We start from the raw sequence: 27,435 nt of genomic DNA, 5'->3' as shown, positions 1-27,435 counted from the left end.
CTTGCTTTCAGGCCAACACCTGTATCAGAAGAGACCGTTCCTTTAAAAGGACTCCAAGTCCCAGCCTTTCCTTCCTTGAGGGGTCAGAGACAATCACCTCATGACCCCTCCAGAGAAGCAGGCTGTGCAGACTCCCTCGCCAGGAGCTGTGGACTCCCGGGTGGAGTTACCACGGAAGGCCCGCAGCCGTCAGCAGGGCCTTGGACTAAGCTCAGAGCAGGCGAGCTCAGGACTGAACCGAGTCCAGGTTGTGGGCTGCAGCCCAGGCCACAAATCCAATGTCTCTAGGATCCTCGCTGGCTCCGGTCTCGACTTGGGAGGCTTTAGCAGGTCAGGAGCAAGCTGGCCAAGGGGGTCCAGAGAGGAGCAGAGGTGAGACTGAGGGACCACAAGGAAGTGGGGCCGGCACTGAAGAACCAGCTGCAATTGGATGGGATCTAGTTCCCAGAAGCCTCTGCTGCCTTACCCGGCTGGTGCCAGAGCCAGGGGGAGAAGGATGCCACATCTTGCTGTCTGCTCTCAGGGGCCTCTCCCAACCTGAAGGTGCAGTTCCTCTGAGCCTAGCCTTGCACTGAGGGTGGGGCTGAGCCAGTGAGGCCTACCCTGGTCCAGAGCTCTGGCTTCTGCATCTCCCTCTTCAAGATGTCATCTGATGCTGTTTCCTGGTCCCTAACTCCCTCTCCCCAACTCAGGAAGGACAGGCAGAGGTTTTCTCTAGTGTCAGACTGGACCCTCCAAAAGCAAGACGGGGCCCAGTCCCAGCCAACAGCCTTCTGTGGCTTTCGCTGATTCTGGCCTGGAAGCAGAACAGGTGGGAGGTGGCTTTGCAGACGCGGAACCTCCCCAATCCATCCTTTCCACCCGAGGCCCTGGTGGAAGAGAGCCGCTGACCAGAAAAGAAGCCAGGCGGCTGCATCCAGCCGACCCACCATCCCACCCCAGCTCCAAGAGGATAGCCTGAACTTCCAGAGCCCCAAGTGACATAGCAATAAGGGGACTAGGGCTCCAATGGGTGGTGACCAGCATTTTAAAAATGAAATTAAACAGAAAATATCAGAGTATACTGCACATGAGCTAACTTCTATTCTGTGAAATATGTACTGGGTTGAGATGTTAAGGGTTTCTTACTGTGGGTTGCCATCAAACAAATTAAACAAAAATATTTGGGGTGCCTGGCTGGCTACATAGGCTCCCCGGCTGCCCCTGCCCAGCTCTGATCTGCTCACTCCCGGACCAGCCCCAACTTCTTCCTAGGGTCTCACATCTGAGGTCCCTCACCACCACCAGTGCAGCCCTACGCCTTCCCCTCCTGGGCCCCATGCTTCAACAGACCAAACTACTTGTTCTTTCAACAGGCCCTAGGCTCACTGAGGGGCCGGTTCTCATGATGCCAACTGAGCACACACACGCGACGAGGCAGGAGATAAGGGAGACGTGTACAAAGTGAGGTGACAGTCCAGAGACAGGCAGGCTGCAGGGGACACCTGAGCTGAGTTTTCAAAGAGGGTCAGACAGCCGAGGCAAGTGAACAGTATCTGCAAAGGCCTGGAGGTGTGAGAGAGCATGGGGGTGGGGGGAGAGGTGCTGGAGGGGCAAACATGCTCTATGGGAGAGCCCAGGAAGTGTGAAGGACCCTGTGTGGCAAACCCCCACCCCTTCTCATTCTCTTTAATTCTGCCAGCTTCCAAAGCCCATCTCAGCTTCATTTCCCAACTCCTCAGAGACCCCATCTTGCTCTTACAGAATTTACCAGCTCCCAGCTTTCATTTATTACATTTAGCTTCTCAATTATAACCTTCCTTAAAGCAGGAGCCGAGTCTGATGTACCTCTTTACCTGCCACAGCACCTAGCCCAGCATATTCTAAACAGAAGGCTCTCAGTGTGTTTTGAGTAGGTGCATGAAGCTTACAGAACCGATCGTAGCTCAGAGTGTGAGCACCCAGCCTAACCACTAACCACGCAGCATGTTCAGAGTTACGACCTCAAACACAGTCCGCACTTGCGGCTCTCCTGTTACCTTGTTCTGGATACAGTTCTGTCTAGTTAACGTGGAGATGAGGAGCACGGTTAGTGTTAACGTTGTGAGCAGGGCTCTGAAAGAGTCTGTAGATGTCAAGAACCAATGGCTCCTGAAATTAATTTGTAGGGAAAGACCTTCCTTCCCATGTTTCCCAGTGGCTGCTGGGAAGGGCTGAAGGGCTCAGGCCTGGCTCTGGAATAGGTTCCTTCTAGAATAGGCCAAGGCCCTTACTGGGGAACCTGTGACATGGAGGCAGCATCTAGCAACACCCTCTGCCTTTTACTTTTTTTCAGTTGCCAGAAACACCTTCACGTCTCCCAACTCTCCAAGCCTTATAGCAACTTGAGGCGGTCAAGGCAGAGGGGGCCATTCCTGCCTGCCCATTAGGACACTGTGGGACAGGAAGACAGAGATGGCCACGGCTGGGGTAGGGCAGGATTTTCATTTCCTCATCTGTAAAGAAGATGGCATGATCAGACTGTGCAGGGAGCTGAGGAATGACTGTTCTGTGAAGCCATGACCCCACTTCCCTACCTAAGTTCAGTCCTGGCCCGGGACTGCAGAAGCAGGGCTGCGGCCCAGGCCAGCTGGGTCTCCCGCTGGGTCTCTAGACTTCTAAGGCTGGCCGTGAGGGAGTCTGGGAGAGCGGAGCCCTAGACTACTGCAAGGTAGCTTCCAACTGGGAACCAAGGCGCAGCCTCAACCACAGCAGGCTGCCCAAGGACTGCACTCAAGAGACTCCACAAAATTTTCAAGCTTATAGTCCCTCCCCATTCAACCCTGCTCCACCTACTACCAGTTACCAAATCTCTCTGGGACTCAGTCTCCTCATCTGCAGAATCAGTGAGATACTCCTACCTTGTCTACCCCGAGGCTGTGAAGCAACACGGCCGCAACTTCCCTATAAAGCACCAGTGCTAGAGCCCTTCCCTTCACTCTGACACTGTGCCCTGTGCCCCCCAACTGTAGGTGTCCAGAAGCTACTGAGGGCTGGGGTTACCCCAGTTCTCTAGCTAAGCACTTCCCTCTAGACCAGTCAGCCGTTCTGACCCCTTCACACCATGGGGGTCTCCTGCCCAATGACACACACACACACACCCCTTTGCTGACTCCAGCCTGTCTCGGGCCCCTGCTGAGCAACCCCAGCACAATAGGGCTCTTGTATTCCCTACCCCTACCAGGTCCCAGCCTCTGGCAGGTTCCCCCAACCCACCCGCAGAGCTCCACAGCAGCCAGAGTTCCTCACCACTCCCTCCTTAACCCTCTTCTCCTTGCAATCCACCCGCTCTCTCCACCCTCACCCCTTCCGAAGAGCTCAGTCCCAGGCTCCCCTCACCCCTGACTCAGAGTGCCTGGCTGTATTCTCAAGCCCACCCAGGTCCGACCCAGGTCGCAGCTCTCTCCAGCAGCCCTGGACCCTTCAGGTAAAAAAAAAATGTGCTAAGTCAATTCACAATAAGGTACCGGTGGGTTGATAATGTATTTTAAAGAAGGCCAAGGGTGAGAAGCTTTGCCCAAAGGAGTGAATGACTACTGAATGTATTGTTAGGTCCCAAGGCACCAGTATAAGGGATATGTTGTACGGGCACTCCTGAGGCTCCCCATACAGGAACCTACGCATGACACTGGTCCTAGGACAGGCCAGAGCTTAAGATAGATTTTTATCTCTAACACAGAAAATAAAACCGACTCCTCTCTGTTTTCAGCTCGCTAAGTTTTAGACAAGGCCCTACGGCTGGCCACCCCCTCCAACTGCCCTACCCTTATTGCTGCAGCTGACTTGTGTTGCTCAGGGCTCAAGCCACCTGGGAGACGGACTGGGGGAGGGGAACAGGTTCCAGGTGATGCTGATGCCCCAGGCCTGGGAGCTACACTGGCCTATAAGATGCTCCTCCCAGATTCAGCCAGAAGCAGTCGTGGATCCGGGTAAGAGGAGACCGCTGACCTCATAGGACAAAGGTTGATAGGGAATCTCAAATCAAAGGGGAAAGCTCCTGAGAGGTTTGCATCACTTCCCCCAGGCCAAAGGATCTCCTGACCACCTGGCAAGTAGAAGTGCTCTGAATCGCCACCAGCACACGGGGCGGGGGGCGGGGGAGGCCCAGGCCCAGCCGTCCTACTTACTGGATCTTGTGATCTTTCGGTAAAGCACTTTTTGTCTCCCCTCTCGTGTGCGAGGCACTTTACTGTACCTACTATTTCCACTCCTTACAACCATGCAAGGAGCTATCCCTGAAACTTGCAGAGGTAGGATCTGAACCAGACTACTTCTAAAGCCCAGGCTCTTAACCTCCAGGTGATTCTGCCTTAAGAAATGACACCAGAACAGTTAATTTTAGGAAGTAGAGACTCCCCATACCTCAACTAGTGTGTGTACCATGTCTCTCCCCCACTTACCCTGGGGCTGATTTTAATTACAGACAGAGCTAGCTTGGGCAAGTAGAATGATGAGTAAGTGGGAGGGGGGAGGGGCAGAGATTCTCAGAAAGCAGAACTCACCAAGGTGGGTCAAGCTAGTTGTAAACTTCACCTTCTCAGAAGCGAGGAGCTGGACCCGATGCTTACTTCTAGCTCTAGGATTCTAAGAGATGACTACTTTTAAAGAGAATTATTTTCTAAATTAAGAAACACAGGTGCTCCTTGTCTGCTCATCTTCTCAGCTGAAGGAAAACCTGTCCTCACAGCGCTAGAGGAAGGCGGGCATCAAACCCTCGTAAGGCAGTGCTCAGGGGTGCCCGGGTCAGCCACAGAAATGGGGTGCACACGGGCTCTCAAGAGCAAGTCTCCATGTAAAGCTGCCCATCTTCGGATGGAGAAGTCAGAGCCCAATTCCTTCCCTTCCCTTCCTGGGGCCCAGAGCCTTCACCCCTGGACTGTGAGCCGACGGCTGGGCCTTCCCTATCCTGCTCACTGCTGTCTTCGCACCAAGCATTAGTTATCAGCACATCGGAGGTACAAAAGGTGTTGTATGAATCGGCACATTGCCGACATGCCTGCAGTGTCCGCTGGGACTCAGTCAGCGGCAGGATTTCCCTACCTACTTGCCCCCTAGATGCTCAGAGCCCTATCTGAAGCTGAAGAACTACAGTAAAATCAAGAGGCTGGGAGATTCACTTCTTAAAACTTATTTTAATATCCTCCCCGCCCCCCACCCCAAGTTGGGAAAGTTGAAAACAGTCTGGCTGGGTTCAATTACAAATTAATACACATTTTTTGTCATTGTTTAAAGTAAATCAATTGTGGCAATAAGGGATTATCCTTGGAAAAAGTGAAACCCATATTAACAAAATATGTCATGGAAGAACCCCACTTAGTGATTTCATTGGCTATTTAAAAATCTAGAAAAAGTCAGCATTCTGTATATTCTCTGGGGCTAGTCCATGTAGTGGAAGGAGGCCCTGCCCAGACTAAAGCAAGTCCAGTCAGCTCCAACCAGGTCCTAGACCCAAGGGAAGCGAGGAGAGAGGGCATCCCTTCTTCAGGAGGGCAGAGAAGGTAGATCAACAAATAAAGTTCTGCAGCTCCACTTACAAGCCCAGGGGGAGGAGGCAGGAAGTTAGAGGGAAGGCTTAAAGATGCAGCATTCTTTCAACCTTAAAAAAAGAAAAGTTGGGGGAAAAAAAAAAGAAAGGTCTTGCAAGATCACTGAATGAAGAGAGAAAACAAGGAATAGAACTTAATACTCCGAGTCAGTCTCGACTCATCCATCTCTTCACGCATGCCACACACCATCCTTCCAGGGCGCTCAACCTTTGAGACCCATAGGGACTCTCTGCTTCCTAGCCTGAAAGTCATGGTTAGAAAAGGTACCATACACATACATACACACGTATGTCACGTGTTAACGCGTGTATAAACACTTGCGATAAAATGGAAATCTGGAAGAAAAAATTTATCTGTAACAACTTGGAAAGCTGGGCGCACCGACGGCTCCCAGGCTGACTTCCTTCCATTCAGAGTTCCGCAAGACGGTACCTCCCCACCATCAGCTCTCCAACTGGGATCCAACTACATCTTCCCCTAAGAGCACCTGGTACCGAGGGGAGTAGGGCAGGGCGGGGGCACAAAACCAACACAGGTGCCAGCAGAAGTGTCCCTGGTGACATGTTTCACGCGTGAAAGAAAGACTCTGAGTTCTGTGAGAGCTCTCTAGCCTTCCTGACTTCCCTCCCCCTGCCCAGGGGACTCACATGCCTGGATGCTGCATCTTTAAATATTTCTGGCTCAGCCCTCTTGCCACATATGTCAGTAACATTCCAAGCTGGCTACCACATGCTCAGGCTCTGGCCTCCTCCCCTCTCTACTGTCGAGTGCTCTCTGCTGCTTCAAGGGCATGGTGGGGCCACGCATCTCCCATTTCAGCTCCGTCTTCAGTTGATCACACATCTCAGAAACAACCAAATGTAAGGGGGAAAAAAAAGAGTTCCGAAAGAATGTTCATATTCGAAATGCCTATCTCCCTGGGATTTTTTTTTAACTCCACTTGATCAATCTATTGAAGTGAGTTAGACAAAGCGTGTGTGCACATGCACACACAGACACACACACCAGCACACACCCACAAAATGTAGAGGGCTGGAGGTTGTTTCCTGCCAGAAGATCTAACAGAGGAAAGCTTATGAGCTGATCAAGTTTTAATATCGCGGTTAACAAGAAAGATACACCATTTAGCAAGCACACAGAGACCACGGGGAGGACCTTCCGATCCCTAGAGCATTTGGCTCCCCGGCCTATTTTCTGCCTACCTCTGGAACAGTTTTTGATCGTTACTACATTCAGAGAATCCAAGAGGACTGCATGGACAGATGAACCTTTATTTAAAAAAATAGCACTTCAAATAAATTAAAAGGGACAACCGTCAAGTGTTCAAATTGTGAAGAAAGAGTTGAAAACCTAGAGACTCCAAGCTGCGGGCTTCTAACCTCGTTCTTTGTCCGACGGCAAAGCCCCACACACCTCAGTCCTCCCACTTGACACCTTCCCTGCTGAGATGAGGGAAGCGATTGCAAACAGGAGACCAGACGGAGGAGAAAGCTGCATCTGACTGGAATGAACATTGCCACGTACTTGCTAATACGGGTTTCACTTTATGACCAAATGTATTCTTTCAAAAATAAAAAATGGGGGGAGGGAAGCTGCATGTTTTCAAAAATTGAAATTATTTAGGGATAAAACACTAACTCTAGTGCCTTTAACGGGCAATAGCAACTTTTTTCCTCCGAAGTCAAACACCATCCCCAGCTGAGCCTTTGTGCTACAAGCTTTTCAGGAGATGTTACCTAAACTTTATTAAAAGAAAAGAACAAGTTTAAATATAGACACTGGACTAGCCCAGTCTGTATTTTCAAGTCCACATTCTTCATCTGAAGCACTGCATCAGGGACCCCCCCTGAGTCTGCATGTTTTCAAGTTCACAGTACATGGAACCAGTTTTTCTTTTTAATTTTTTCCTCACTCAGAGCAGCCACACGCAGTGGCCGTTGACGCCGGAACCTCGGGCGGGGCCTTTTCCTACGAGGCCTGGCCAGAGCTGCCCAAGGTTTCTCCTCAATGAGAATCGATGCTGTCATGCTCTATGGATGGGAAAAAAGCAAGAAAATAAAAGCACCTGGTACAGGTTTCATGAGATCCATTCGGATTCGCTATGTCCCAAACCCGCTGCTGAATGCCATTTGTCCACTTTGTGTGTGCTGAACAGTTCGCGGCCTAGGAGTGGGTCTCAATTCGAAGAACTGTTATTGGATGCCCCCGAGGTCGATGCAATAGCAGCTCCAGCAGGGCTACTCGTGGAGACTGACTTTCGGATGTGAGGCAGCAAGTAGGGGTCACAGGCCAGCTGCTGGACATCGATGCGGTCCTCCTTTCGGTAGGCTAAGCATCGTCGAATAAATGCCTGAAAGGAAAGGTTCTTGAAGAAGCCTGAGGCAGATCATCCTGGTGCCCCCAGAGGGAACCCTGAGGCTCTGTAGTGGCTGCCAAGGCCCAGCCCCGGAGCAAATGTCTTCTACAGAGAAGGGGCTCAGGGCCCTTCCCAGAAATCCCCGAGCACACCCAGAAAGGACCAGGCAAGGAGACGCGTGGGCAGCCGCACCTCTCTCTGGCCACGGACTACTTCCCCGAAGGAGGCGGCCAAGCCATTCCTGAGGGGGAATGGGGCATGACCCGACCTCTAAATACCTCTGCCCCCAGAGCACAAAGACCAACACAAAAACCACTCTCTCTCTGCCTTGGCCGGTTTACCCGGGCACGTCTATCTTCACGGTCCTGCGTGTACAAACCATGGCCTCACATGAACTTTCTACTTCCTGAGGAAGTGAAAACTGCAATGACAGGCCACCACCATAGGCAGGGTGAGGAGACCCACACTTACTAACACTACAGTGTGTCACAGATTGGTAATGCTTCCCATGTATCTCATTCTTCCTTGCAATGATCAGGCACACTGCTAAGTAGTAAAGGAAAACCTGAACAGGACGTGTCTCCCCAAGAGTACTGCAGACATAGAATCATACTGTTGAGTTGGGTTTCATTCAGAATCCTAATGTACTACCACCATGGAAGTTTCCTTTGTGCTAGGTATGAAGGGCTACACAGGCTGTTTCTACAATTCTTATCACAAAGGCCCTTAAATAGATGATCTATCTTTTCCTATTTTTTAACCAGACCTATTAATCAGAGTCTTGTAATGTAATTATTTAAATAAATAAATTGATTTTTAAAAATCTAAAATGTCATTATCACCCTCAGGCCATACTTTACATTTGGGTGATGATAATGTCGCAATGTAGGTCCATCGATTATAACAAATGTCCCACTCTGGTGCAGGAGACTGTGCATGTGCAGGAACGGGGAATACATGGAAACTCTCTACTTTCTGTTAAATGTTGCTGTGAGTCTAAAACTGCTCTAAAAAATATAGCCCAGGGGCGCCTGGGTGGCTCAGTCGATAAGCATCTGCCTTTGGCTCAGGTCATGATCCTGGGGTCCTGGGATCGAGCCTCACATTGGGCTCCCTGCTCAGCGGGAAACCTGCTTCTCCCTCTCCCTCACTTGTGTTCCCTCTCTCGCTGTGTCTCTTGTCTGTCAAATAAATAAATAAAATCTTAAAAAAAAAAACCAATCTTTAAAAAAATAAAATAAAAATATAGTCTAACAAAGTCTGTTAAAAAAAAAAAAAACCCACAAAACACCTAAAACAAGATGTAATGATTTTCTTTTTCCATGTTTAATTAATAAAAACCAAAAGTACAGCAACAATCCTGGTTTTCCAAAATCAAACACATCTATAGGTAGCTGCCTGATTAAAGTATTTGGAAGATAAAAACAAACTCACAAAAATAAACTTAATAATCCTTGGCCTTTAAAAACGAACGTTTCTTACTGAGATATGACACGGGAGTTAAATGGGTTACCTCGAGTTGGACAGCATAGTTACTGGTCAAATAATTCCACCTTGAATTTTCTCTCCACACAGCCGCCAGGGCAGGCTTTTGAAACAGGGATCAGATCACACAGCTGCCCTGAGTAAAACCTTCGAGTGTTTCCCATCTGTCCTGCTGCCTCTCCCACTGACCACCCTCCCCTCCGCTCTCTGCTCTGTGGATCTGCTAAGCTTGCACTTACATCTCAGCTGCATGCACTTCTCTGCTTGGACTATTCTTCCAAATCTACACATGGCTCCCACCTTCACATCACTCAAGATTGCTCACTGGTCGCTTCACCACTGAGGCCGTCCCTGACCAGGCCATCATAAAAGGAGTTCCGGCCCCTCCATCTTCTTACTTGCATTTATTTTTTACCATCTGAGATGGATCTGTTGCTAGTTATTGTTTGTCTCACCTGCTGGAACAGAAACTCCTAACAGGCAGGGACCCCATCTGTAGTTCATTGCTACACACTTGCCATTGTTTCCTCTCTGCCACCTAGACGGGGCCTAGTTCTCACCAGGCACCCGAAGCAGTTATTGTAGGAGGAGAGGGGAGAACAGGATTCAGAATGAGGAGGTTTTGAATGACTCCTGACTTTTATACTATACTGATAATCCATCCACTATTACCCAGAGAAATAATACAGTCATTTCCTGCTGGCCAGTGGGTCACAACTTACCTTTGCTTCTGGTGTTACTACTGGCTTTGGCGGGAACTGCACTTCAGTAGCTTTAAGAATAGTATTTTCTTGTAGAATGTCTTGCTGGGACTGGTTGTGGCCAAAAGGCTATCATACAAAAACAAAACAAAGGTGGGCCTCTGGTTAAAATTAAAGAGAACACAATTCAAAACCATAGGGAAGGGAAAGAAAGCATGCCTCAGTGAGAACTGCTAGAAAGAACTTTGGAGGGGCGCCTGGGTGGCTCAGTTGGTTAAGCGACTGCCTTCGGCTCAGGTCATGATCCTGGATTCCCGGGATCGAGTCCCACATCAGGCTCCCTGCTCAGCGGGGGGTCTGCTTCTCCCTCTGACCCTCTTCCCTCTCGTGCTCTGTCTCTCATTCTCTCTTTCTCAAATAAATAAATAAAATCTTTAAAAAAAAAAAAAAAAAGAACTTTGGAGATGGTCTCCTCTAACTCTCTCTTTTTATAGGTGAGGGGTAGAAAGGCTCAGAACTTAATAACATGCTCACAGGACAACATCAAGGTTAAGGCAGAACTGGGACGGGAAGCAGCATCTGTCATATCACGACACCTCTGTTCAGCTTTGCTTACAGCCAAGAAAAAGAACATTCCAGAAGGAACCAGCAACCTCTTCTCCCCTGAGTGATACCCGTAGGCTTAAGTAATACATATGCATGCCACTGGCAGACCCAAGACACAGGTAAAGAGAGATGGAAAAGGAAGTAAAAGAGAAGGAGTAAGTACAAAGGGGGGGTCTGGGGCTATTTAATGGCTTCATCTGTACCCCAATGTGCCGTTTTCTTTTCTTTTGCCCCCCAAAGATTTTATGAGCGTGTGGGGGTGGGGGGTGGGGAATCTTCAGCAGATTCCTCGCTGAGCGAAGAGCCTGATGGGGGGGATCCATCTCACGACGCTGAGATCATGACCTGAGCCAAAATCAAGAATCAGATGCTTAACCGACTGTGCCACCCGGGAACCCCAATTTTCTAATAAAGTCTTAAAATACAAGTTCAAGCCTAGTGTCATCTCTACAGTGCTTGTACATAACCCCTACCAACATTATCAGCAGCACTTCCACATTATCAGAGAATAAGTAATAATTAACTCCTCCGGGGGCGCCTCCCTGGCTCAGTCAGTAGAGCACGCAACTAGATCTCAGGGTTGTGCGTTCGAGCCCCATACTGAGTGTAGGGATTACTTAAAAATAATAATAATTAACCCCTATGGCTGCTTCTGAATCGTTTCCCCATATTAGAGAGGTAAGATAAAGAAACAAAGACCAAGGAGAAGTTAAAGAGGAAGATGAAATCTGAACGAAGAGCTTGGTCTGGGGACTGTAATAAAAATATTAAGAGTCCGAGGGAGTTGCAGAACTCCCAAATGGCTTATACCCACAACCTACACTGTCGGGACCACCGACAAACTTCAATTATTTATAACACACTGACAGCAAGAATTTGCGTATACACACACCGGATCCCAGTATGTATGTTTATTTATAAGGTAGTAGGCTCATAAGGAAAACACAAACGTGAAAATTCATTAGGTATAGTTTACTACCTAGGTTATTATGTGTCCAAATGATCTATCACCTTGATCCAGAGGTAACAGACAGTGAATACTTTCTAACACTACACCTCCCTAGTACAGAAAATAGAAAGCTTGCTTTTATTAATAATAGCTTTAACTAATGGGATGGCTGGGAATAAAGAGCCCTGTAGATATTTCAAGTTTCAGTTCTTGGGACCTTAAAGAATGGCTCCTGGAATGACTGTATACTTTAAATAAACTATTTCATATAATTCCTTGTATATATTATCAGAAACAAAACATACCCTGGATCTAATTGAAAACAGCAAAAACGCATGTTTTCAATAGCCCAGTGGAATTCATTAAGTACTCTAGGGTTGAAAAGTTCTGCTTATGCATAAAGCTTTTATTATTGTCTGTATTTTCTTCAAACCACAACTTTCAGGATTCCATTCTGTATAACCAAATGATTAATTCCAAGAGAATAATCGACACCATGCCAGTGTGTACATGCAGCCCAAGACAGACGTCAAGCCACCACATCTGACCTTCTTCCTTACCTTCCTTCCATAAAGACACTGGTAGAAGATCACACCCACTGACCAGACGTCAACTTTATTTGAGATCTTTGGTGGCTCTTTCCCAACCACAAAACACTCTGGTGGTAAATACCTGGGACAAAAGGAAAATAAAAATTCTTAGAAAAATGACTGTATAAATCTAGGACATGTACAAAAAGGCAAAGTAGGAGACCTTATGGGAAATAAAAACTATCTGAATTTTAACTGAAATTTTGCCAAAAAAGCAACTGGGCCTAGCTGGGTAAAGTCAGCAAGAAGATACTCTAACTTAAGGAGGCAGTCATGTCCTAAAAGCCTTAAAATACACTTCTCAATTCACTGAGAGGGGCAAATATTCCCCCTAGTCCCTGCTTCACCCACCCCAGCATCCTTTCCCAGGGTTGTGCCCTAATATAAGTGTCATTCAACAAGTTCCAAAACGGAAGGACAACACAAAAGAAGCGCATTCCAACTTTTATGAGCTGCAGCAACAAACATCCAAATAGAATTCGAAGTGGTGTGGGTTTGCTTTCATGTTGGCTAAAAAAGATGACTCTCTAAAATAACTATCTTCAAAGTCCGAATGAATTCAGGACCCCGTATAAATCTCTGAGAGGACTGGCTGTCTGCCTTCTTAAAGTAGCCTCTTTGCAAACTCTAGACTGGGAGTACCTACAACCTATAATAAATGGTGATATTACAGTCCAAATTATCAAAGGTATTTTACATTTCCCACTCGAAGGACGATCAGGGGCTTACTGGAAGTCTAACAAATAGGGGAGAAAAAGCCAAACAAACTAGTAGTTAGCACAACTCAATCCTCATCTGAATTCCTTCCCTCCCCACCCACCCCTGGCCTCTGAAAAAGACTAGCTGGGCAGCCAACCACACCAAATTGTATAGTGTGGAAGGTAAGGGCCTCTTTGCATTTAGGAAACCCAACAAATATGCTTCCACTCATTGCCTGGGGTCTTAGCCATGGCGCAGCTGGAAGGCAGCATTCTGAAGATAACAGATTGATTTCTACAGATTTCATGCTGGTAAAATCAATTCTGTGAAAAAATTATTTTAGACCCTGCTGTGCTTCTGGTATAAAAATCTAAACTTACAACTTGAAGGGGGCCACAGAGTTGAGAGGAAGAAAATATTTGATGATGGGCTTTTTTCTTTTTTTAAAGAAGTTTAGTCTCATGTTGTTTCTTATTTATTATTTTTAACAGACATTTTGGGATGATTAAGACCACTGACCTACATTATTGTTTCACAATGAAAACTGTTAGCCAAAACACACACTGAACTTATGAAGAGGGAAAAAAAAGCAAAGAAATAAAAATAAAGGAAAAAGAATAAAAAGAACAGCTCTCCCAAATGCGACTAAAACCTCCCTGAACCCGACTTTTCATAGTTCTTGATTCTTCAACATACATAATTTAAATATGATGTTGGATAAATAAAAATAGAAACTTGATTCCAAAATGATCATTTAGTATTTACAACTCTTTTGTGGAGGTGTTAGGGAAGGACAGAAATTGTTGAACTTATCCAAATGCTGAGTAATAATTTACCCAAATATTCAGAGTACAAAAGACATTGATAAAAAAAAAAAAAAAAAAAAAGACACTGCCACTGGATAGTACAAATCTGGAAAATCACTTTCTAGGTCTCAGTTTTCCCATGTGTAAATGGAGAAATAAACTAGTTCTTCATCCAAATAATACTGAAAATAATAAGCGCTCTAATTCCCTATCGAGGACTTCAGGAGAGAAAAGACAGTTCTATGACATTGCACTAAATTGTGTTTAAAAAACAAGCTGCATATTCCATCATGATAAAATCGTCATAGGGAAGATTCTCAAGGTCTAGTCTACAGGTCATTTATTTAGTAGTATTCAGGGTGCCTGACTGGCTCAGTCGGTGGAGCATACGACTTTGTTTTTTTTTTTTTAAGTGTGGAGCCTGATGTGGGGCTTGAACTCACAACCCTGAGATCAAGACCTGAGCTGAGATCAAGAGTAGGCCGCTTAATCAACTGAGCCACCCAGGCGTCACAGAGCACGTGACTCTTGATCTCAGGGGCATGCATTCGATTCCCATGTTGGGTGTAGAGATTACTTAAAAATAAAATCTGAAAAGTAGTATTCAATGTAGAAGAATTCTACCAAATACTGCAACAACCAAAATACTGCAGTCACCTACACTTTGTTGTCTTCCCATCCTGTTTATATCTCTGCAGACATCACAAGAGGATGACATATGAGGAGGGTAATTATGACAATGCTTCTACCAACACGGAGACTCTGTAAACCTTCACAGGAACCCATGGAATTAAATTTTCTCAGTAGCCTCCCTCTCTACCACACCTTTTATTATGAAACCAATCTTCAAATATAATCTGAAGTAGACAGTAAAACTAACACCCAAGTAACCATCACCCAGTTTCAGTAAGTATCAACATGGAGCCAATCTTTGTTCATGTGCCCCTCCCCCACCAAACATTACTTTGAAGCAAATCCCAAACACAATTTTTGTTTAAATTTCAAATACTAAATTTTTAATAGCTTAGCAAATATAGCAATAGGTGGCAATGAGAAAACTAATTTAAACGTTATTTAGCTTCACTTTTTAAAAAGAACAAAAAAAAAAAGCTAAAATCTAAGTTCTAGTGAATTTATATAGCAGAGGTATAGACCTGTTTCCAGAATTTCCAACAACAGAGATTTTTGTATCATTTAGAGACAGGAACACTAACCCACAATAACCACCATAGTAAATAAACACTGTAAGTGTAGCTTCTATTTTAAACCTAGAATCTCAAAGTTTTAATTTAGGGACTGATTTTCACTATAGGTACCATCGCCACAAAAAATAAGGGGCAATGAAAAGTAGAAATTTTGTGCACATGGTGTTTTTCTCAGGATGTGACGGTTTCTCTAACATACATAACTTACATATGATCAGACCGATGAGCAAAGAGCTCATCTTGTGGGTTGTGAACGAACTCCCCCTTCTCTGTCTGCTTCCAACCCACACCCTCATTCCCAGGCAGTCACTATTCTGCTAAAGCCCAGGGCCCTCCAGTCTCAAAGATAAGAGACTGACCAACAGACCCTGGGGTTTAACAGCATGTATAACCCCTCCCTGAGTGCTGCTGGAGGCTTTCTCCATGTTGGAATCACATGTCCAATATGTAGCTTTGTGTTACCACCTCAGAAGTGAAAAGGAAGCTCTGTTAACACACCGGAAGCTCTGTTAACACGCCTTTACAATCATGAAGTTAAATGCTTGGGCTGCAAGTATCTTTTACGGTTCTCGCTGTCAAAAGGAATACTAGGCAGAAGTAGGAGAGGTCATAGAGCTAGCTGGGGTAGGGTGGTTGCAGGGAGATGAGTGATAACAGATGGAAGATAGGTGGCCCAAAACCGTTTAGAGCATGGCTGAGGAGATGGATAATTTTCCTGGCAAACTGTACTTTTTTCCTGTTTAGATTTCAAGGGATGCTGTGGTTACTTTACATATTGATCTTTCACAACTCCTTAGTTCTCGACAGTCCACCATCCTCAGGCAACTCTAGAGATTAATCCCTCATCCCACTGAGGCATAGGAAGAGACCTGCAATGGGGCACCTGGATGGCTCAGTCGGTTAAGCGTCCAACTCTTGATTTCAGCTCAGGTCGTGATCTCAGGGTCGTGGGACTGAGCCTGCGCATCAGGCTCCGCGCAGGGTATGGAGCCGCTTAAGATTCTCTCTCTTTCTCTCCCTCTCTCCCCCTCTTTTGGGAAAAAAGAGAGAGAGAGAGAGAGAGCTGCATTTGTATTGAAAATAATTTAGGGCCATTCTTTAAATACACATGAGCAATCTCATTCTCTTCCTCCTCCATAAGGCAAGCCCTAGGAAGAAACACACAACTCCAACGCCTGGCCATATATAACCTCTCTCAGTGGTTTCCAAAAAAGGAAAGAAAAATTAATTAAATACAGAGTCGAACTGCCAGAAAGACAGTAATATTTGGGGAGGAGAGTCTACTTTGGTTTACAGCATTTTTGCCTAAGACAGGATGTAGATATTAATTATCAATTACCAATATTTCAGTATAGCACAGCCTTATCTCCACCAGCCAACCTGGCAGATCTCCCAAATACCTACCAATAAGTACCAGCACCTTGTGATGTTAGCTCCATGCCATCCACTGAATTGTAGCTATCATCATCCATGATCTTGGAAAGACCAAAATCTGTGATTTTTATCTCTCCACATGCTGTACCATTTACTAAAAGAATATTACCTAAAAAGATGAAAACCTTCATGAATAAAAAGAGACTTACTAATTAAGAGAAAAGTTCAAGGTAATAACAGACAAGAAGGGGACAACTGAACTCAAACTCTTGCACATAATAGCAAACATCTAAATTCCTGGAATAAAATGATCTGGACTCTGGATGCTGGAGGAGAGTCCTCAGTGTCTGGCTGCAAACTTCCATTTTCCAAGAATCACCTGCTAGATGTGCCAAAACCACCACTATGAGCAGTGGGAAAAAAATAGTAACTCGCCAAAGTAAAATATCACTTGGACAGTTGGTTAAAAATGGTGGGAAAGTTTCATCTGAACTTTCAGTAACGCTCTCCAAACCACCCTGTTTAGAACAGTCGTTTCAGGACAAAAAAAAACCAACAAAAACCAAAAAACCCCAAAAACAAAAAACACAAAAATATACAAGGGAATCAAAGCTAGTACCACAGTGCCACCTACAGCTCCTACACCAGGAAAATGTCCTGGATTCAGTGATGGAAAACCCAATCACACAATGGCCATCGTTTTAAAAATCACTTTGTTGTAATGAATTTTTTAGTCATTTGAACTGCATTGGAACATTAAAGAATAGTATAAATCGTGAGATTTAATATGCAGCTACCAGGAGAGGAAAGCAGAGTTAACAACTGCGCCCACCAGGCGGTAAGTGGGAACCATCTTCCGAACACCCCAGCCAAGCTGGTGCCAGCTATCTACAGAGAACATACACAGACTTCTGGAAAACCAGCCCACGATGACGACAACAAAAAAGAAGTTTAACCGCCCTCTACTGTTCGCTAAGGTCTACTGAAGTTTACATAGTAACCATACAAAAAGATGAAAAACTATTGGGATTCAATCAAACGGGAGGTGTACCTACAAAATAACTTGTTCACCTGGGGGCACTTATCAAAGAGACCTGGAGGAGAGGAACGGCTACGCAGTGTGAGTAATGGGAAAAAAACAAAGCTGAGCCTGCCAGAGCAGTTCTTTCTAAATCGGCTGACATCATGAACTGCCCTGGCTCTAAAGACAAGGGCATTGTTTCTCCTGAGTATTTAATCCGACTCCCCTTCTCAAGCCCAGCACTGTGGGGCCAGGACTCTGTTCCCACACCTGCCCGGGCAGAGCCAGACGCTACCAGGCTTCCAGGCTCCCTCACATCCTCTAACTTTGTAAAATTACAAGTCCCTTCAGAGATCAGAGAAAAGCCATCAATACCGTCACCTAGAAGTCAGACATACCTGGTTTGAGGTCATAGTGTATGATGGGAGGTTTTATTTCATTTAAGTACTTTAAAGCATTCACAATCTGCATGATAATGGATCGGGCCTCTTTCTCCGACATTAATTTGTGCTGTTTCAGGTAGAAGTCCAGATCATTCCCCTCACAGTATTCTAATACTGTACAAAACCTAAAGACAAATAAAACGACATTTGACCGTGGGAAAGAGCAAGCAGATTAAGACTTCTTAAACCAGCCCCAGTGAAAACTTCAGGTAATTAGCTTCTTGCTCTGTTCTTCTTCATTCCTTAAAGTAGTGTTCTATTCTTTATTCAGTAGTAGCTACCTGAGTGGTTGACGGGAAGGAAACTGCATTCTCCCCTGGTGAAGAGCCTTCACACCCTCCACACCAGAATCTGCTGTGCTACAATGTACCCATGACATTCCAGACTATACGAATACAGACAAGAACTGTAATGTACCTAAGCTAGGGATCTTTTCAGAAGGGTCTCCCACACATGCCGTGCTCCAGTTCTAAACAAGCATATTGTGGTCAAGTACACAATTCTCAATGCAAACATTTCATATTACCCCGAGTGCTGACAGTAAGAAAGAATCTAGGGTTTGCTCAGGTCCCAAGAATTGGTTTCATGTCATATCTCATGGCAATTTGGCACAATACTGTACTATAATCTCTCCTTGCTAAATACAAGGTGTAAAAGAACTTCTAAAAGCACAGTATCGGGACGCCTGGGTGGCTCAGTCGGTTAAGCATCTGCCTTCGGCTCAGGTCATGACCCCAGGGTCCTGGGATCGAGCCCCGAGTTGGGCTCTCTGCTCAGTGGGGAGCCTGCTTCCCCCCTTCCCTCTGCTTGCTGCTCCCCCTGCTTGTGTACTCTCTCTCTCCCTGTCAAATAAATGAATAAAATCTTTAAAAAAATAAATAAAAGCACAGTATCTGTGGTTCTAACAAATGTGTTATTACATAGTATGAGTTTTTTCCTCCACTTTTATCAATACATATACAGACCCAAATTTAAAACTACATACCATTTGTAGCATTAAGGGTCATGCATCTAGCTTCCAAGGCAGTTATAAACCAAAGTAAGGCTTCGTGAATTGTTTGAGTATTCCTGAGAGATGAAGACCTTTTAAACTATCCTAAGCTGTGACAATGTGGGTGTTATCACTCAGGGTCTAGTCAGGAAATAAAAACCACCTGAGTATTTAAAACAGAGAGGTTTTAATTCAGGGCACTGATCACATGGATGATGGAAGAGCTGAGAGGGTAAACTGGCCAGTGAGGCACCCCAGAGATCATCTAGACAGGAAGCCATTAGCACCCTAGGGCCAGAGGGCCAGATGACGGAGATGGTGCAACCAGAATGGAGGGTCACCGAGAGAGACTGGAATCACAGTGGGGGCGGGTGTGTGTGTGTGTGTGTGTCTACCTCCCACTATCTCTGTCTCCGCAGTGGCTGACCCCAGCTGAACAACAACTGACACAGGAGCGTGGTCAAACAGATGACAAGGGTCAACTCACCTAAGATGCAGAGCAGGGGAAGGGTGAGGAGCAGACCTGAGAGCAAACAGGCTCGGGACTAGCACTATGGCCCCTGGGCAATTTGAGGCCTTCAAAAAGCACCGCAATGAAAGGTGCACATACATAGTTCTGTGGGATCCCTGAACTGAACAGCTTATGTTTCTTATGAAACATACAAGGGCATGCTAGCACCCTATTTGAGGATAAATATCAAAAACTTATAGATTCTCTGATCTGAGACAGACTCTCGTGCTTAGTTGATGTATTCTTTGGCCCAAGTGCAAGCTTAAAATAAAATCTCACTTTAACACCCAAACAACTCTCAGAAGATTTTCTAAAATGATGGTGAAAATTCACCATACACACAACAGGAGGAACAAAAAAAAACTCAAGAATAGCACACAACCAAGTCAATTCCTCAGATTAGTTAAAAGTGTATACACAATTCAAAATTGCAAATAATCCAAGTCATATTTATTTTTGAGATTTTTTTTGTACTTACATTTTGAGGGGTGGTGGTGGCGGGGGGGGGGCAGTCTACTTAGTATTCAAGGAATTTACTCAAAGCAAAAAGGTAAGACCACCCTGTGAAGACCTGTTCTGTACCTAGATATTCATCTGAACCCCATCCATGCTAACCACACACTGACTATGCCAGGTTTGAGGACCACCCTTCTGGAAAGGGTACATCCCTGAGCAGGTGGAAGAAGGGATTGTTCACATTTCCAAAGGGAGTTAAGGTCTCCCCCTTTTGGAAACATTTCTAAATGTGGGAAAGTTCTCGGCAGAGCAATCTCTGAGACAGCTGCTATCTGGAATAGGCCAAAACGCCTAGAATCACCCTGCAAGGCGAAGAGAAACACCTGCTGGCCAGACCCTACAGTATGTTCTCCTCAGCTCAGACTCCTACAGAGAAAACGTTTCCAAATGCTGAAATATTTCTAAACCCCTGGATAAACCCAAAGGTGACAGAGCTCACTTACACCAGGTAATGAAATACAACAATGCCTAAGAGTACTAAAGATCTCAAGCAAGTCCTTCAACTTCCCTGGTCCACAAATTTCCATCTCTACGGTGGGAAGGCTGAACTGAGATCCCTCCCACCTCTAACCTCCTACATGCCTGTGAGGCTCGATTTCATGGGCAGCACTGGGTTACGCCTTCATTTGTGCTATGATAAAATCACATTGCTGGTCCTTCCTTGAAAGATCCATCACTGTTCATCAGAATCTCCAGCTGGGGCAGAGACTCTTGTATAGTCCACACTCACTGGTGAGTGTCACAGGTAGCTGGCACCACCTTGTGACAGTTACCAAGAGCCAACAGTTAAATCACTAAGCCACTGATAGGATGAATGGACAAACAAAAGGTGGTATAGTCATACAATGGAATATATTTGGTCCTAAAAAGGAATGAAGTACTGGTAACATGCTACAGTAAGGATGAACCTTGAAAACACATCTTGTTAAATGAAAGAAGCCAGTCATAAAAGTCCATATACTATGAGTCATTCATATGAAAGTCCAGAATAGGAAATCTATAGAGGCAAAAAAAAAAAAAAAAAAAATTAGTGGCTGCTTAGGGCTGGGGTCAGGGCAGGGGGAGAATAGGGGAGTGATAGCAAAAAATATGGGGTTTCTTTCTGAGGTAGTGAAAACGTTCTAAAAATGACTATGGCGATGACTGCACATATCTGTGAATATACTACAAGCCTTGAATTGTATACTTTAAATGGGTGAACTATATGGTATATAAATTATACCTCAATAAAGCTGGATATTTTTTTTTTTAAGTTAGTAGCATGAAACCAGACGTGTTGAGAAATTCATTATCACAGAAACTGTTGAATACTATGAATTAGCCCTATCCCCTCCCCACTGAGCTGGTTGTTAAACATTTACCAGCACACCATTACACACATCCTGTGGCTAAGAGATGTATTGCTGGCCCAAATGTGAATTCACACAGGATCATCTGCCCAGAAATAAATGCACTTGGTTCCCTCAGAGGTTATTTCCTCGACCCAGATTGAAACTCTAATCCATGAGTAGTCAACACACTGCAAGAGACCAGTATCAACTGCTAAGCTAAAACAGCACAGCACTTACGAGTCAGTGTCCAGTGAAAAGTAATCATACAGCTTAACTATCCTGGGATGATCCAGTTCTTTGTGAATCCGGTATTCCCTACATGCATGCCTGTAAACAAAGTGGAAAATTAACATTTCGTATTTTGGACGGTCTTTCAGACCTCTTCAAGGATACGCCTACATATTCTCTCATTGCTCCTTATTTCTGCCTATGCATTCCATTCAGGTCGGCTGGCCCCCCTATCTTTCCTCATCCTATTTTTACTACTGGTGTCTACCAAGCTGTTGAGAAAATAGCAGGTGCTCAAATATTTGTTGAATGACTAGATGTCAACCTTTTATCCCTTTCAAGTTCATTCTATCACAATCTCTCCTCTTTGATATTTACACCCAAATAGCAAAGCTTTAAAAATTATAAAGACAGTTTTTTCTCTCCCTTCAAAAGCTGATACTTCATATCTATAAATGTTTATATCCTGGGGCTACATCAAGGAGATCAATTTTGGCAATAAACTGCTTGGGTAAAAGGATTACAGATTATATAAGGCAATTAGCAGTGCTTTGTATTTGTTTGTTCTAGAATTCTCCTTACAAAAAGAATTTAAAGGGCTATCAGCTTTACTTTCTTCTAAGAAAATATGAAACCGATAAAAAAAATTATGGAACCTGGGGCCTAGGTGGCTCAGTCCGTTAAGGGTCCAACTCTTGATTTCAGCTCAGATCATGATCTCAGGGTAGTGAGATCAAGCCACGCACAGCGAGGAGTCGGCTTGGGATTCTCTCTCCCTCTGCCCCTCCCTCTCGGCATGTGCGTGCATGCATGTGTGTGCATGTGCGTGCACTCTCTCTCTCTCAAATAAACAAATCTTTAAAAAAAAAGAAAATTACTGAACCCTAGTTTTCTTGGAATGAGAGTTTACATATACATATTAACATCTTTTTTTTTAGTGCTTTTCCAATTTAAAGTCATTTAATAAGATTAGGAACAAAACAAATTATGTAATTTCACATATTCATTGAATTTTAAAAGAATTACAGAACAAATTTATTCAATATAATTACCAATAATTTTTGAAGTATTTAGTTCTTATTTACGAAGAGAGCAACAGAAAATTTTTCTATTTTAAGTAAGCTACCACCATTTAGTTTGGGGCATTTTCTTATAAGGCAAAGAGTCAGAAAAGAGAAATTTTCCAGAGTATGGTAAAATAAAACTAAGATGATGCTTTCTGAAACTGGTGTATTCCAGTATGTCAAAGATACACAGAAAGTACTCAACTAAAGAAAAGCTGAGGAAACAAGCAGGACAAGGAGGAGAGAGGAATAGGAATCTAAAATTAATTAAACACGTTTTTCCCGGATAGAAACTGTGTTTGACTAAGCTTATTTTTTCAAGCTGCCACTTTTTACAGTTTTTTTTGCTTCTTCTAATACTTCATTTCATCATCTTTATGTCTTTCTGAAAAGAAAAGACTTGCCAGCACTTAGGCAGAGCAGTGTTAGGACACCCACTACACTGGGACCTGGAAACCTGGCCCCGAGTCCCAGCTCTGTGACATCGCTTTTCGGGGCTTCCCCATGGCTGCACAGGACTGGAGGTTTCAAAGGACGCTTCTTGGAGATCCAGGCCTCTGGAGCCCCCTGTGCAGATGCTGAGCAAATGTAACTGTGGCCCAACCCCACATCCCACCTAAGCAGCGTCACACCTGTCTTTTTCAAATATCAAGATTCCGTGTAATAATTCATTCAGTAAAATTAAGGTGACGCTGTTCACAAAAACCAAGTTTAGAAAGCTAGGGACTAACTAGATAACCATTCAAGTCATTTCTTACGCTAGCACGCTACAAATGTATAGTTCTCTGCCATTCTGTTTAAACTTTTTGATTTTGTCGTACGTTTCAGAACAGAGACCAATTTCTCTATCAAGGTACAGAAAATAGAGGGAACTAAAGGAGGCAAACATTAAAAACCAAAGGGAGGGTCATTCAAAGTCCTTGTCAACCAAGGGCATTTGCTGTGAACACTGAAAGCCCTCCCTCAACATCATGTCAGGCCCTAAGCCCGCTTCTCGTGCTTCATCAGGCAAGCCAGGAGCTCTGCCACATCCCTCCTATGTTCAACTTGTAATTTAGCATCCGAGGGATTAATGCACTACAAATACAGAAACTGTAATTAGAAACTGGAAGAAATGTATCCACTAACGTGTTAGTTTTTTACCCTCCTGTAAATGGATGTATATTTAGGCTTCCAAAATGATTCTGTCCTAAAAAATTAGAAGAGTATCATACACAAGAGTATACTAACTAATTCAGATACAATTATTTCTGTGGACAGCTTTATATGAAATGCTTCCTACTGTGGAGTTTTTAATATGTTGTTTGGGGGAGTTAAAGAAATCCTGTGATACTAATGCTTTAATAATGCAAAAGTAAAACAATTTGCTTTTTGTTTGTGGGGGAAGGAGAGGAAAGGAGGTGCAGAAGAGAACTCAAAATTAAACAAAACAACCACCTTTAATTTTGAGTTCTTCCTTCCTTTTTACCCAAATAAATGTCTTGATTCCAGATGGGACTGGGAAGTCACTCCCATGACAGGAAAAGCAAAGACACTACTATGCAGAAGAATAGTAGCATTTTCATATTTTATAATGTTACCACAACACTGAAGTGAACCACTTTTTAGTTTAATACTGAATTTTTAAAGCACCTTCTAAAATCTGTTATGAGCTTGATATAAGCCTTCTTTAAGTTCAAAGGCATTAATGACATTTTGCTAATTCACTATTATCTATATAGCCTGTATTCATCAGTATGATTTCATATCAAGCAAAATCTTTCAAAGCAAGGTGGAGTGCTTATGAATTTCTCCCCAGGCGTGAATGGAAGTCACAAGAACTCTGCACACTCCCTCCCCCATGTGTTTTTTGGCTAGGAAATGGCCCCTGCAGAGACAGCTCCATAGAAGGTACTTGGTTGCCATGATTCCCACCTCCGGTGAGGAAACAGAGGTAGGAAGGCACCACTGTGAGACTGCAGCTGGACCAGTCGAGAGCTTAGAAAAATGAGACAACCCCCTTCACTTGCGCTATGACTCCGCCTGGTAGAGAAATGTGAGACAGATCCCCAATCTCTACCCGCTAGCACTTGAAACAGCTTGCCAAATGTGTCGCGGAGGCATACAGTCCCGGCTTCAATCCCTCACTGTTGCAAAAGGCTAAGGCAAGCAGCACCCCTCCTACAGTTACCACAGTGTTCCTTCCAGAGTTCTCTTTCGGGCCAGCCTAAAAGCTGGACACTGAGACCAGGCAAAGTATGCGTCAGTCCCAACACAGGAACCATCTTCTCAAGGTTGACCAAGGCTGGCCCCTTGTGAAGTCAAGTGGTTTAGAGTGGTCAATGCACACATAAGATGGAGAACAGCCTCCAAGGAGAGCTGAAGAGCATTTTTAAAGAGAAGCATGTATAGTTCTAACACCCTTATGTACTGAGAGTCTCAATGTAATGGGGACATTTCTCATTTATAACTGGTCAGAACAACATGTGGTTTCCTTCTCTGCAGTGCTCCTGGCGTTCACTGTGGCATGCCATTCGTCCCCGCACGCCAAGTCACTGGAATGCACTTCTAATAATGTAACTGCTCCTCAGAAGCATCTGGACTGCAGCTGCCTGTCACATAGGATACACACGCAGGGTGCCATGCATAAACCACACATCATCCCTTTGCCCACCTCTGCTAAGCCCTACTTCCCTTAATGCACAGGAACCCCCACTTCTCCAGGGCTGAGTGCCACTGCCAATCTGCACGGAAAGGAAGAGTTCCTGGACCCCCCGTAAGTAACAGGGGTACAGTAAGAGATGCCCTGGTCCATGCCCCAAGAACCAGTTGATGATGTAGAAATGAGATTTAGCAGCCAATTAAAAAATGGTTACTTCAAAGTCCACTGCTTTTTTCCCCTCCAAAGTACTATTATTTATAAGAAAAAAAAACAAAACTGCTTTTATAGAAAGGAGGTGGGTTGTTTATATCAAAAAGGGCTGTCTTGGGAAGGTCTGCCTTTGGCTCAGGTCATGATCCCAGGGTCCTGGGACCGAGTCCCGCGTTTGGGCTCCCTGCTCAGTGGGGAGCTGCTTCTCCCTCTCCCTCTGCCTGCCGCTCCCCCTGCTTGTGCTCTCTCACTCACTCTCTGTCAAATAAACAAAATCTTAAAAAAAAAAAAAAAAAAAAGGGTGGGGGGCTGTCTTCTCCCTTCAGGGTTAGGGCATTTCTAACTCAGGGCTTGTACCTATAACAAGGAAACAATACTAAGCCCACAGAGGGATCCTAAAAGCAAATTAAGTATGCGTGGCTTCCAAACCAAATGAGCCACGAATTCCCACGTTCTGAAGCTCAGGGTGGGGGAAACAAGGAAAACCTGATATTAGTGGATCTAAGAAATTCACACCCGTACATGTAATAATCATTCCTTCTAAAGTCGTCACTCTCCCACCCCCCTCCCTAAATACGGCGGAGGACCGCCACTAGCGGCTTGCAGAAGACGGGCAAGCACAGTAAGCAGGACACCGAACACGGAGAATTCTCAGAGGGGAAACCGTGAGGGCGAGGTGAGCGAAGCACTGAGGAGCTGAAGGAGTCAAACAAGCACCACTGACGCATCCCACGTACCCCCACCGTCTCCTTCAGGATGAAATGACTGAAACAGCAGAAAAAAGTCCCTCCCCAAGCTCCCCGGGATCCCCAGGGCACTATCATCTGCTCTCTACAGACAAGCAAGATGGTTTCTGAGTCTTTGCCGTTTATTGTAGCTAATGTTAGACACACAATGGAAAGGGAGGTTAAAGAGCATGGGTTTTGGATTGAGGGAAGTCTAGATTTAAATACCAGCTCAGCCATTTTTTAACTATGACTTGAATTCTGTTCAGTTTCAGTTTGCTCATCAGTAAGATGGAACAGTTACTCACTCTGCTAGGACAGTGAGGAGGAGTAAAGGACATCCCCACAGCAAGACACGTACTGCTGGTAACACAGGCTCACGTTACAGCCACCACTACTGAATTCTGACAAATCACACACTCTGGCGTCACTTACTTGTGGTAATTCTCCTTTTTCTCATCTCTCCAGTTTTTATTTAACTGGTGAATTTTCACAGCTACATATCTTTGTTCTGTTAGATCAAATGCCTACAAAGAAAAGGAATAAGTTATATTCTTGATAAAAGCTAACAAGAATTACAGGCAAGTAACGGATTTGAAGCTTCTATTTAACACATGGATGTAGTCAAAACCCAAAATGCATTATTAAATACAAACAGCCATGGAGGACAACACATCACGTACTTGTTTCAGAGTTACAACCATCTTCTTAAAACTTGTGACCAGATAATTTAGAAGTCTCCAGATGCACTGGCACCAAGGGGCTTAGAGAACAACCCAGCACACACCACAAGCAGCAAGTCGGCCTGTGCCTTACCAGTCCCTTCCAAGCAGTTTCTCGGTGGACACCACCCGCCCTCTCTGGGGACCTGCTCCCCTGGGCTGTATCTCACCCCTCTGCTGACACTGGGACTTGGCATATGCTTCCCTAGCAAGTCCTGCCGCTTTTGAAATGCTGGGGACACAGACTACCTGCTCCGTGAGAAATAACCCCTCCAGATATTCCTTTTCACTATGTTTGTTAGAAAATAACCTCGTAATTTGTTATACTGTGTTTATTAAAACACAAACAGAAACAAAAAACAGTCCTATCCATATATGATGGTAAAAAGCAGTTTTTGATCCCAGCAATGTCTAAAGTTAGTCACACCAGGTCACTCCTCTAACACTGTCCAAAGAAAGGGACAGACTTTCCCCAAAGACCACCACTACTGGCCAAGTCCTCCATCAGCTTAGGTAGTGCTGTGTCATAGAGGGAAGAAGGGAAACAGGTGGGTTTTTGAGGATGCTGGGTGTAAATCACAATTTGATAAAGTGAGTAGTATTTTAATATAATAGGAAATTTCTCTTATACAAAAGAATTTACTGAGGAATTCTTTTGGAATGAATAGTTTTTCTTAGTCTTTAAAGTTCAGATGAG

At 44.8% G+C, this 27,435-nt stretch overlaps 1 protein-coding gene across 7 annotated transcripts in view; it reads right to left on the bottom strand.

The window, feature by feature from the left end:
• Positions 1-4,076: 4,076 nt before the first annotated feature.
• TLK2 (tousled like kinase 2) overlaps positions 4,077-27,435 on the bottom strand; it is a 121,081-nt gene continuing 97,722 nt past the window's right edge. For 5 of the 7 annotated variants that reach the window (XM_032429934.1, XM_032429935.1, XM_032429937.1 and 2 more), the window contains 7 exons: positions 26,452-26,543; positions 21,386-21,475; positions 17,755-17,924; positions 16,366-16,504; positions 12,222-12,333; positions 10,128-10,235; positions 4,079-7,914 (listed from right to left, as the gene is read on the bottom strand). In XM_032429934.1, the coding sequence (XP_032285825.1) occupies positions 7,741-7,914; positions 10,128-10,235; positions 12,222-12,333; positions 16,366-16,504; positions 17,755-17,924; positions 21,386-21,475; positions 26,452-26,543 (885 nt within the window). In that variant the 3' untranslated portion in view covers positions 4,079-7,740. Of the gene's footprint in view, positions 7,915-10,127; positions 10,236-12,221; positions 12,334-16,365; positions 16,505-17,754; positions 17,925-21,385; positions 21,476-26,451; positions 26,544-27,435 lie in introns of all 7 variants that reach the window. The other 2 variants (XM_032429931.1, XM_032429932.1) reach the window with 1 other exon arrangement.

The sequence above is a fragment of the Phoca vitulina genome, unplaced genomic scaffold (genome assembly GCF_004348235.1).
Source record: "Phoca vitulina isolate PV1807 unplaced genomic scaffold, GSC_HSeal_1.0 scaffold41, whole genome shotgun sequence".
Lineage (NCBI taxonomy): Eukaryota > Metazoa > Chordata > Mammalia > Carnivora > Phocidae > Phoca > Phoca vitulina.
The sequence above is the reverse complement of the archived record's forward strand: the minus strand, read 5'-3'. Positions and strand labels throughout refer to the sequence as shown.